The 12,893-nt window shown below is 38.0% G+C and overlaps 1 protein-coding gene across 1 annotated transcript in view; it reads right to left on the minus strand.

The window, feature by feature from the left end:
* Positions 1–797: 797 nt before the first annotated feature.
* Positions 798–12,893, minus strand: part of LOC100539001 (uncharacterized protein F13E9.13, mitochondrial-like) — a 19,599-nt gene continuing 7,503 nt past the window's right edge. Inside the window, exons 3-5 of the mRNA XM_031555395.1 lie at positions 9,387–9,546; positions 7,352–7,479; positions 798–1,634 (exon numbers count right to left, since the gene is read on the minus strand). Of these exons, the coding sequence (XP_031411255.1) occupies positions 1,444–1,634; positions 7,352–7,479; positions 9,387–9,546 (479 nt within the window). The 3' untranslated portion in view covers positions 798–1,443. The remainder of the gene's footprint in view (positions 1,635–7,351; positions 7,480–9,386; positions 9,547–12,893) is intronic.

Raw genomic sequence — 12,893 nt, forward strand, 5'->3', positions numbered from 1 at the left:
ACGAGGAAAATGGAGATAAGCAGAAGAATGCCAAGGCTGCCATAGGAGCTAAACAATCGCTTCTCTAGAGGTCAGCTCACCACAGTTATTTGTCTGCTTTTGATGGGAGGCATGTGGGAGACAGACAGACAGTCCAGAAAAAAGGAACCTGAGGAGAAGATAATCTCATGCTGTGATGTTTTGGAATCACTATTCTATTAATGAAGCTAAGATTCCTGAAAATCTCTTTTGCCTTTTGAAGGAGGATGTATCTTTTGTTCAGAGAAGCATGGGAGCTCTGCCAGCTGACAGAAAAAAAGCATACGTTTGTATACTTGCTTTGATACGTACAATATAACTTGCATAAGCATTGGCAGAATCCTGATGCATAGATGTCAAGGAAAGAGAGAGATCCCAGAAGGCAAACGTAGCTCACAGTCCCAAGGAATGAAAACATATGTCCACGCTTTATACAGCTGTGACACAACAGGTATTCTTTGTTGTTGTCATTTTTAAAAAACTTCCTTAGAGCTAAAAGATCAAGTTCAAGGGGAGTCTTACAGTATACAGTTAGTCTGTCACATTTTCCCTCTATGTTTTACAGCAAAAATGAAAATCTGTGTTTACCTGTCAGTTCTGGTAGAAATGATTCCATCATAATTACACGTTGTGTGCTGGAAGGAACCTGGCAGTTTGTAACATCACTAATGCTAGTCTGAAGAAGTACAAAGTTGTAGGAGCTTGCTGAAAAATAAGACTTTATTAAAATTTCCAATTTTTTGCAAAGCATTTTGACTAAATTCCAACACTACTTAAAATGTAATTAAATATTTACATTTATTCTCTAATAAGTATTGTAGGTAAATCAATTTCCCAATTATCTTAAATTTTTGTATGGTATACAATTACTACATTTTTGTAATAAATGCACAATTCTAATGAAAAAATAATGATCTTGAACTTTAATAGAGCCCTTCATTTGAGGAGATGAAAGTGCTGTACGTTCATCCATTCATTATGTCTTACAACCCCCCTGTGATGTAGGTACTATTATCATCATTTTACAGATGGGGAAACTGAAAGGCTAATTAACTTGTCCAATTTACAATACTGTTAGCTGTAAACTTAGGGTGTCCTATTGTATTAACATGCAAAACAAAACTCAGCTCATCCTGCAATCCGTAAGCACTTTACTTATAGGAGAGAAAATGCTACACACGTTTGGAGAGCTGGTTTTGTCTTGGCGATGACTTTGTGTGCCACAGAAACATACAGTCTAGAAACAAAAACCATAGCACCAGTTCATTGTAAAGTGCCACCATGTTCCACAGCTAGTTACAGAGATTATGTGCGTTTTCATTTAAAGTTATCAGCCATTCAAGTGCACATTTGTGCTTTAATTCTGTATGGTATATCACACTGCATATATGTACACAAACAGGAAAATAGTGCTTGCTGACTAACTCATTCTCTCAGTTTACTTATACGCTCCATAAATTTCTTCACTCGGTCAGGATCAACACCATTCGCCCAATAACCTTCTCTCTTGAAATACGAACCAATTATTAGAGCATTTGCATCCAAGTAATTCTTCACATTCTCCAGAGTAACTCCAGATCCAATCAAAACAGGAATCTTCACAGCATGCTGAACCTCTGAAGTGGAGGAAAAAAAATTAGGATTAAATCCTCTGAGATTTAAATCCATCTTTAAAATTCTGTAAAAACAATGTGCTCTAACTTATGCAGTTTCAACAGCAAAGGAAGGTAAGTCTTAAGAAATTTGTAAGCATGCATCTCTCACTTTTACAATAGAGATACAGACGTTCTAGAGAAAAAAAACACCACTTAGCTCTCAATAACTGTTGAGAAAATCCCATTTTCAAACAATATCCTGAGTTGGAAGGGACCCACATAATATTCCTGATCACATATCAGAGGAGTGTTTCAGCGCTACAGAACACATGAAAGCTGCGTCTCAACACTGAACACGTACATTCCTTTCTCTCCCCCCTCCCACCCTCCAAGAAAAAAGATTCAAGTAAGATTAAGGAAAATTGGTTGGTTGAGAGTGCAGTGCATTTTACTGTATTCCATCACATTCATTTTTATTTCTTGTCCCTGGTAAGAAGAGGTGTTGGATTGAGGAAGCTTTTGCAAAGCAGAAACTAACCCATCTACTTAACATGTCTGTTTGCCATTGTGCTTGGAGGCTCAATGCACTTGAGGTACTACACATAGATGGAAAACAGCAATCATTTAATATTGCACTGCAGTAGCATGTAGGATAGATACCATTTTCCCCCAGTCTTTCTATGAAGTAATCAGAACACAGCTACAAGAATAAGATGAAATTCTTGTTTCCATTTATTATATCAGCTCAGACTTTTGCGAGTCTGGTGAGATCATTAAAAGTGGCAGAACTATTCAGTAGAGCTGTGCTCATTACAATTCTTCAGTCATCAGTTTAAATCACAATAATGGTAGTTAGACTGGTGTATATTTCTGCCAGGTTTCTGCTGAATTTATGCTATGTTGACAACTAGCAGAAGTTCTTCACTGAAGAAACAAAAAAGGCCTTATTCACAGGGAAAGAAAAATGAACATGCTCTCTGCTTCTTGCTAAGTTTCAGGGTCATGAAAGTAGGAAAGCAAGCAGCAATAAGCTACATTGATACCTCCAGCTAGCTCACCAGAACACAAAAGATGGCACTGATACGACTTCTCTTTCTATAAATGGCAATTAAATGAAAAACACATTTTTCTGCATTCAGCATGTGCTACTGTTTTGGCCATGGAAAGGTTCTCCGTGGACACATAAAAGTTCATTGGAGTATTTTCTTCAGAACTCAACCCAGTACTAGCTCTGGCAAAAATAAATAAATAAAAAAGCCCCAGTGCTAGAATTACTGGGCATCCTGCTCATCCTTTCATTTTGAACTGACCATCCTAAGAGTCAGTCAAGACTGGATGCTTCCTCCCTTGCATCCAGAGAATGCTGCAAAGCATTATTTCTGATCTTTAAAAAGATATAAATTGCTTTAATTGGTGCTAATAAACTGATGAAAAATGGTTAAAGCTCGAGGGAATTAGGGACAGCATATATGTAACAAAAAGAAGTGTGCTTCAAAACACTGTTTATTTAAATAAAGTTTCATCAGAAGCCTAACTTATTAATGATGCTTCAGGGAAAAATAATTATGTGTCACCTTCCTACTTCACCAAAGAAAGGGGATCAATTAAAATGCTCTTGAATCTCTTTTTAGGTCTCATACCATACCATTCTCCCACCTAGGAACAGTAACTGCTTCTTACAAAAAAATTTTTTATGTAAAAGAAGATCCACACAACCCCTATTGAAAATTTTAAGCATAGCAAGATAGTGCATATATGATTAAAATGATGCCTATTTCTTCACATATTTTATATTTCTAAATTCATCCTCCTTACAGCAACGAAATAATTCATTTTTTGTTATTTATAACATTATTAATGAAACCTATTCCAGAAAAAAAATAGAATTCTGTGTATGTAGTATCTCTGTGCTCTTAGAAATATTCAATCTGATCTATGTAGATACCAATGCATAATTAAGGTGCTACAACTGACCAGATTCGTACAACAGCTTTACTTCATTCCCAGAGGAACAACATTCCAAGTCAATATTTGTTTTTAAGACAAATGCATAAGGTACATTAGTAGGCAGTTGCTCTACAATTATTTCACATCAGCAGGAAAAATGAACAGCCAAATAATTAAACAGAGCATGATCCCATGGGTGTACAACAATAGCTCTGCCCTAACAGACAAAGACTTGAACAGCAGAACCTAAGATTGCTGTGAAACTATAAGAAGATAACTAAATAATGAAGCTTTCACAAGTAGCAAGGTATGCAGCTCCTGCTGTGATCCATGCACGGCACCTGCAGCCCACACTCAACTCTTGTGCTGGAGATTTATTCAGACTGTCAATGTGAAGAACAGTAATGGGAGTGCCCACCCTACAATGAGACTGGGTTATCTAATTAAATATGCTACAGATACTACTTTTAAGTCGTTTCTAAGCATATCAAGGCCTAAAGTTGATGAATAGAACATGACTTGTCTACTGGCTGTGTTAATACAAATTCTAACTTGTAAAAGAAAATAAAGCAACAGTGGTGAGATATGCTTCTGCATGATGACGTTCAGTCACTGTCAAGATGTCTCTAAACACAGAGCCTTTTTTAAAGGCTTCCTCAGCTTTCTTCTTCTGATTATAATTGTTTGATGCAAACAGGAAGGGAAACAATTTTCTGATGTTAAAGTAACAAGATCCTGAAGTTTACAGAACTCACACATTTTTCTATTTCAATAAACTGTAACTAGAGGGCACTGTGCTCTTTCTTCTGACAGTGCATCTGCAGATATGTCTTCAATAAAATCAAATGAAATAGTGCTTGGTTGCAGAGTACAATGAAAGCATTTGAACTACGGTGTGCCCAAGTTACATGAAATAAAGGCCAAATGCTCCTAGCTTGAAAACAATGGCAAAGAGCGGCGTAAAAATAAGTACCACTGTGCTAATAACTTGCTCCACTACTCTTCTTTAACAGCTTTTTCATATGCAGTAATCACTGTACCGTACACAACACTATGTTTATGGTAATGTTCCACTGTAACCCATTTTAGTTTTTTAATTCAAAGGACTTTTTCTTTGTCATTAAATTTCGGGATTATGGAAAGTACAGACCAGAGACTTGCATCTCCTGATTATCTATAGGAGGGTACTGCAAAGGCAGCAGCCTCTATTTTGACATAAACAGCCCATTAAAAGGCGGGAGGATGAATTGGTTTTGACGCCCCTTCTATGAACACTAACAGATGAGGTAACAGAGCCAGCTGCTGGGCTTTTCCACCAGTTGCTTAGCTGAGGCCACTTACTTTGTTCATGCAGATACCTAAGCAGTCCTTATGCAAAGGCTTTGGTCACTCAAATCACAAGCTGGATTTCAACCAAGTACTTCAGCATTTTCCCAGTGGGAAAACCTGACAGCCTGTGGCTGGGAGTAGCACCACAGGTGCCTTCAGGAAGGCAGCGACAGAAACTACAAACAAAACCCTGCTGAAACATTTCTCTGGCTTGACAGAGAAACACTCATTTCCCACATCCCATCAAGTCAGTCAATTCAGCACACAGACACAAAGGCAAAAACACTTCTCTATTACTGCACAACAAAGCCGAGAAAAAAAAAAACGTGACAAAACCTCATCTGTCTCTTGGTTTGTCTTTCAAGAGTTGCTTTGCAGCATGATGAAAGGTGCCCAGCTGTATGATCACAGTATGGCTCATCCAGTGCCGCATACATTCGTGAACTGCCGAATTTCACTCACATCACACCAACTTTGTATAACGTACAAGTGATTCCTTTTAAGAATATACTGACATAGATATGCCTAATTTGTCATTTCTTCACACTTCTGAGTGTTGATTTTTAAGAACTTCTCTTAACTGTTTTAAGCCACTGTTCTCCTGAGTGGCGCAGATAATGCCTGAATTCCGTGGCCTAAGTAAACCAAACCCATGATCCAGATTCTTGCCTTCACTACACACGTAAAAATCGATGTGTGCACATCATTACTGCTGACAACTCTGATTCATTTTGTTCTTTGGAGTCAGAAAGGCAACAAGACTGTGACTGGCACACTGTTCACATGAAAGAAAGCAGTGGTGAGGCCTGCTTGGAGTCCTGCCTGAGAGCAGCCTGCAGGCCTGCAGGTCATCTGGTGCTCTCCAGTGCAGGAAACCAAAGGAGGTTGCACATGCATGCTGGAAAGCAGAACTTAAGCTACCATTCTGCCCTGAGACTTATCAGCTTTTATTTACTTATTTTAATGTAATCTGCATTGAGAAATAGGGATATACAGTGATATGCATTGCAGGCAGAGATGGATCTTTAGTCTCTTTCAGTCTTTTTCTCTCGCAGCCTAGCTTTCAGGGTGCTTCGTTCTATGAATCACTTCCAGTTCACCATACCAAACACTCAAACGAATTCAAGAGCTCTGTATTCACTACAAACCATCACTTTTATTTTAACATTGGTGATTGAAGTATAGTCATCTATCATCTGTTCTTTGGCAAAGAAGTTGTGTTTTAAACATATGTGAAATAAGCAAAACATTTTGACAAGTTCAACATTCATTCTGAATGCTGATAAGCACGTACAATATGGATAAAGCTCTGAAAACACGGAATGATTTTAAATTATTCCAAGAGATGTTTGGGATGCTGGTCTCTATGCCAAGTAGAGCATGTTATTCATCTCTTTTTTTTGTAAAATAAAGAAGGAATTGTGATTGAACATACTTTAAAAAGTAGAGATCATACCGCTATCTTTCTTCATGAAAAAAATATTTTGACAAAAGGTACTATCATTTCACTTCGACCAAACATGCAGTAATTATTTCTGTATATTGATCCCCCAGTGGGACAGCAACTTGAAACAAAAATTGTTCATAGAAGTCCAATAGAGCTTCTGATTTGTCTATACAAGAAGTGATAGTTCCTTTGGCTTCATTTCAGCAAACACGTTTTAAGAATTCGGGGTTAGACAAATAGACATACTTTGATGCACATTCACTGAGCTTAGAGTTCACCTTGATAGACTGAGCTGAACACACTGGCACTTCAAAAAGTGCTAGATTGTTTTGTGCCAGCAGAAGTAAAACTAAAAACTACACATTCTATTTTATGTAGACAGGCCTTGACATTCAAGCCATGAAACTAAATTGAAATTTAGTGATGAAAATTTGAATTTTCATGATAGCATGTGAACAATCGAGTTTGATGTCTTTGATGCCATATCTTTCTTTGCACCAACAAACTTACAATTTTTTTTTTAAAACCTTCTAAGTTTTCCCTGCTATTACTGGCTGGAATGGTGCCATATCATAATAACCCTTTTCTTGCAGAACTTTCATTTTCTTTCCGAAAAATATAAATCTTTCCACTGAAGAGTTGAGCACTTTTAGCTAGCTATTTTTATTAGGTCTATGAAATTGCTTTTTCTTATACTAAGACATTCAAAAGTATCAATTTCTAAAACAAAGTCTTCACATACATTTGCTTAGTTTATTTTAAAGTAATACTAAGTATCATTCAGTATTATAAAGGCTTGAAATAATTTTTGTCCCATCAAACAGTTGGTTAGAAACATACAACAGACAATCCACGCAGAACCTCAGTCACATCAGTTTTGCTTTATCCAATCAAACTCTGCAATGAAAGAACATTTTTCTTCCTTTTTTTTCCTCCTAAAGAAACAGCAGATACAGAGATGTACAGCCAGAAGCTGAGTCGGGGCCTGCTGCATGCTACTGGTGTGTCCACTCACCTCTCAGCTCCCCAGGGTCTGCGGGCAGCCCGGTTGCTGTACCGGTCAGTACCACCCCATCAGCCAGGAAGAGCTCAGCAGCAGAGGCGGTCTCAGCCACGCTGATATCTGCCGTCAGAGCATGAGCACTGTCAACAGCAGGAACGTACCCTGTGGTTACTTTCAGCACACACATATTGATCGATGTTTATTTAGGCTGCATTTCTTCATCTTCCTCACTATCTGAACACCAAAATTCAGGCTTTGTGAGAGAGAGGGTAAGGGTCCTGTTTTAAAATGGGAAGTAACTTCACAATACCAACAAGGGGAAAGAGACCCAACCTTATCCAACACAGAGCCATTGCCCTTGGTCTTCTGTCTCTAAAGAGCGATTGCTAAGGGTGAACTACCAAGTGTCAATTCAGACAGCTGTCTGCATGTTGAGCACTTGTATCTCACACACAGCTCTGACTTCAAGTGGAGCAGTGGATGGTTCAGTCATTCATAAATCACGTTCTGTTACCCAGAATGGAATTAACACCCTTCACTTCATTTCACGAAGTCCAACTAACAGAAGTATAGTTATTACCTATAACATAATCACAGGAATCACCTTACATAGCAATTACAAACATAAATTACCTGCAGCCTAGCTTTTCAACAGCAGCTTTTGATATATGGGTGATATGCTTTAAAACCCATAGCAGTAGCAATTTAATTTAAACAATTCTAAACTTTGAAAGACTTCCAGTTTTTGCTGGTTCAACATCTGACTTTGCTTTCTGCTTAATTGAAAATACAGAAGCAACAACAGCTATGGTCAACTCATTGCACTGATGAGGTGTGACAGTCTGCCTCTTTCCTGGGTCAGTGTGGATGGACTTGGGTCCCCGCTTTGTCCTACAGTAAGAGGCAGAATGCAGTGACTGCAGTGCTTTTCACTAGCGATGATGGTGCAAGACAAAGCACTCCCTTTATGTAGCTGAAGGAAGGCAGGCCTAAGTCCCTAACACATAAAATGAGTTGGAAATGGGGCTCTTAACATCATCTCAGCTTTGGAATCTCCTTGAAGCAAAAACCTTCCACTTCAAAAAGCAAATCCTTTCACCTACAATGTATAATTGAAATATCAGTCTATCAATTGACAAAAACAAAGGAAAGACCACATGATACAATCATCAATTTTTATGAAGAAGTCTAACTATATATATACACATATATATAAAAAAGAATTTAATCACTAGAAAGAAACCAATCTGAAAGGACCTTAAAAGTTTAATGTTATCATAATGCATTGTTTCTTTACCTATCTTGAAAGTTATTTAAAAAAAACCAACAACACAAAAACACAGATATTTAAGATCTTCCAAACATGGTTGTTTTCATGATTACCTACGTACTACACACAAACATTTTAATTAGGTTATTTAGCATGTATAATACATAACATTTGAGCAGTTCTTCAAGAAAAAAAAAGTGACATATCAATAGCTAAAAATACTGTGTGACAGTTAAGATATCAGCAAAAAAGAAACTGGGTTCATCTGTCAAGAGTTCCTTCTGTTTGATAATCATAGAACATAATCCGTACATAGACAGCACTGATTTAAGTAGAAGAAACTAGTACTATTGGCAGCCAGGAGAAAAAAGAGAATAGCTTTCTAAAGTGCCAGAATATTATGATTTGGATCCTTTGTATGTGGAAACTGCTGCATTACTAAAAATAACCTTGGATGCTTAGCCTCCCGAAACATAATTTCTTTAAGCGTAATAGGCATATAAGGATGTAAAATCTCACCTGACACCAGATGTGAGACATTTACAGTCTGCATTTATAAATCCTGAAGGTTAAACTACAAACTTCACAGATGCGGCAACCTGCAGCTTACAGGTGCAAATTTATTTTTAAACATATCCGCTAATAGCACTGCAAGACCTTGCTCAAACAATAAAGTTCTCCCTTTATCATTAACTTTGCTGGCATTGAGCAGATATAAAATAATCAGAAAATGGGGAAAAAACATAAGATCATTATTAATATTTACATAAATATTGCTTGTGTTTACCTGTGTTTTTTTTAATGTCAGCAAAAATCTGAATATTCTCTGCTCCAATTAGTTTTCTGTATCGTAGCAGGTTACCTGCACAGGCGTTTATGATCCCTTCATCAGCAACATGAGAAAACACAAAACCTTCAACTCGGATAAAATCAAGACCTGAAAAAAGAAAAGAAAAGAAAAGAAAAAATTATCATTCTCTTAACTAGACCTGAAGCCTGAAGAACTTATAGTAAAATATCTGTCCTTCATTTGACCTCCACACAAGGCGTTCCATGTTCTCTAAGACTAATCAACCTTGATTTCCCACATTTTAAACTTTTGTACCCATGGCACAAAGTCAGCAACAGCACACCCTGCCCTGCTGATTGTCGTGATGTGCCAACAGACAGGTGTGAATGAAGGATAGGTAAGCCAAAACGTAGCTCCTATGCTGTAACAATGCGGCTTCTCTCCAAAAAGGGCATTATCTTGGATTTTGCCCCTCTGTCTTGATACCCCATCACTGTATTACTGCCTTCCCAACATCCATTCCATTGTTAAATATGCCTGAAATTGGACAACAGGTCAAAAAGCAAAAAGGACATGGACAAAGAGAGGAGAATAGCCTATGTCTTCCTTCTTCAGGAAATTAGGCAGGAAAACACAGCTTGCAATACATTATATACATTGACTCTCCACCTGAATGCAACTTACATCTTCTGAACAGTACCACATCAACGACTGACTTTTGGAGCTGGGCCAAAGGTACAGAAAGATTAAGTTTTCACTCCAAATTTATGGCAAGCATCAACTCTACCTTGTCTTAGCAACTCAGTGTCCAGCAGTCATTCATCCTTTGTATCAAGAAGCTTTTGGGTGATGGGTACTTCAGAGGAAGACTAAGAACAGAAATGATTTCTATAGATCATTTATCTACTACAAGGTACCCCTCTACAGCCTTGAAATATCTTTATGTTGACATACTGATGTCTTCAGCCACAGCATAATGAATCCACATCTGTTTTGCAAAAGATGACAATTCTGACTCCTTTATTGTATTCCTTCCCTCTCCAGTCTTCCACAGCCTTGAAGCTTACTTCACACACCCTTTATGATGTGTAAATGCTCTGCAAACATTCTGTACAGCTTTTGCTGTTCTTCTAGCTTGCTTTAGAGCTCCCTTCCAGGCTCTCTGAAGTTCTATTGCTTCTCCAGCTTTGAGTCAGCTGCACATTTAAGTGGAATGGATGTACTGAGGAACTAAATGCATGGGAGAGCAGCCTTCAGGGACATAATTCCATCTAACAGAGAACTATTTAGGCAAGGAAGGCCTCACCTTAACACATTTCAGACGTAAACAGAAAAGGTCTTTAAAAATGTATTTACCAAATGACAAGCTGCCTGTTTATTTTAAGAGCTAGATTTCAGCTTCATTCCAAAAGCCCTGAAGTTGCAGAAACAAAAGATTATGCCTGATGGAAAAGAGTCTGTACTGCTTAGCAACACAGACTGCAGCTAACATGATACATTGATACATCACAGATGGTGCCAACTCAAATATAAGCTGTCCTATGCCTTTAGATTAGCAGGTGAGAAAACAAGGAGTATTCTCAGGATTCAAAGACACAAATATGTCACAAGTATAATTAAAGGTGCCAGTAGGTAAGACTGAGACTTGTGCATCTAGGAATATTAGCCATAAGCTTTATCTAAATCACCTAAGTTTGTAGTATAAATCAGACTTAAATAAGAAAAAAATAATTTTCCTCTAATCACAAGACTATCAATGAGCCTAGAAATCTAATAAATGTTCATAGCAATCATAAGGGCTACCTCAGGACAAGGGCTATTCACTTACTGAAGCTCACCACTCACATGTTTACCAATGTTTGGTTTGTGCTTCCCTAACTTAAGAATTCAAGACTTCCTTGGCCAACATTAGGATTGTTCTTAGTTTAATGGAGTTGCACACTATTGGGGTTTTTGGAGCATAACAAGACACTATTTTTAACCAATTCTAGTAGACACCAACTCACTACCTGCCTGTTTTATGAAGACCTAATTGGATTCCACTAATGAACTCACTAAAACTGTGAAAATAGTACTATTTCTTATTTTCCCACTAAGTAAGTCAAAAAGTAGTATCTGCTAAATAGTTAAAAGGCAGTCTCATTTCTGACTTACATGGGAACAAAAAAAAATATCATGTAATCTCACTGGAAAACAGGTACAGGAAATTTCCAACAGGACCTACCAAACAGAGCTTCAAGACTAAATTGAGAAGCAGCTCATTCCACAAGCAAGAGTTTCAGGCCTGGAAAAAGCAGTGTCTCCAGCTGTGCTTTCAGTACATATTCCTCATCTCATCTCTGTGAAAGTTCCAATGCTTGCTGCCTTGCCCTGCACCACCCGCAGGTGCCCCCCAAATAAGCACTCACCTGCTGAACTTCAGTTAAAATGGCATTAGTTGAAAAAAAATATATAACTAAAAATCAGGATATTTTTCCAGCCAATTCTATCCTATCTTAAACAGTATCACTGGCCACACCTTCCTGTGGAGCATCTCTGCTAGTGAGTGGTTGCAAAAGAAGAGCAGTCTCAGACAGCAAAGCTATATTTATAAAAGACCTGGAGATATCTGGGTACCTGGAATATCTTCTGATATGGAGCCTCGTTTAATCAGCTACCAACTGAGTCATTATCATTACTGAAGACTAATTAAGAAACAGTGACCGTGTGGGATTTCAGTAAAATGATCCTTAAAGAAAAAGGGCATTTTCACAGTCAGGTGGAGATAGCAGAAGATAAACTGTTAGAAATTGAGTTCTCATTCATGAAGTGTAATACTGGCTGATGCAGGTACATGGACACTACTGCACTGTATAGTAGGCCCTGCAGGCTGTGTCTGTCTCCATTAGCTTAACGATGGGCCAGTTCTTTCTATCAGTCACTACTACTACATGTTTGTAATGGAAGCACACAGAATTGCAAAAGAATAAAGAGATTGTTATTGGTGTATACCCCCAGTATTGTAAAGGCTCTGTAGCTCCTCTGCAAAGACATACACTGATGGATTGGAGCCATGCAAGGTCTCACTAATGCAAGGGAAATGGCAGATAGCAGCTGAGGGCCTTTGGATGATTCCTTTAGACACAACAGTCCTCTCTAAGATGACTACTGCTTCATAATTAACAAACTTTCGATAAAAGAAAAGCCACGTAGTGTGGAAGTAGGTCAACAACAGAGCATGAGTACATGAAATTCAGTAGACAGTCCAAGCATAAACAGTGGTTTACTTCAGAAAACAAGACACACTGATAAATAAGTAAGGGAAACCTAATAAGATGTCCAGATCTGAACCGGGCTTAGTGAACATTCCTGAGCACTGAACAATGATAACCAGTAACATTTGCTAAACAAAAACAAGTAAGGGAGCATTTTTTTCTCTTCTACAAGTTCTCTCAGGACCTGCTTGGATACATCACAGAATCACAGAATCACAGAATTGTAGGGGTTGGAAGGGA

The sequence above is a fragment of the Meleagris gallopavo genome, chromosome 13 (assembly GCF_000146605.3).
Source record: "Meleagris gallopavo isolate NT-WF06-2002-E0010 breed Aviagen turkey brand Nicholas breeding stock chromosome 13, Turkey_5.1, whole genome shotgun sequence".
Classification (NCBI taxonomy): domain Eukaryota; kingdom Metazoa; phylum Chordata; class Aves; order Galliformes; family Phasianidae; genus Meleagris; species Meleagris gallopavo.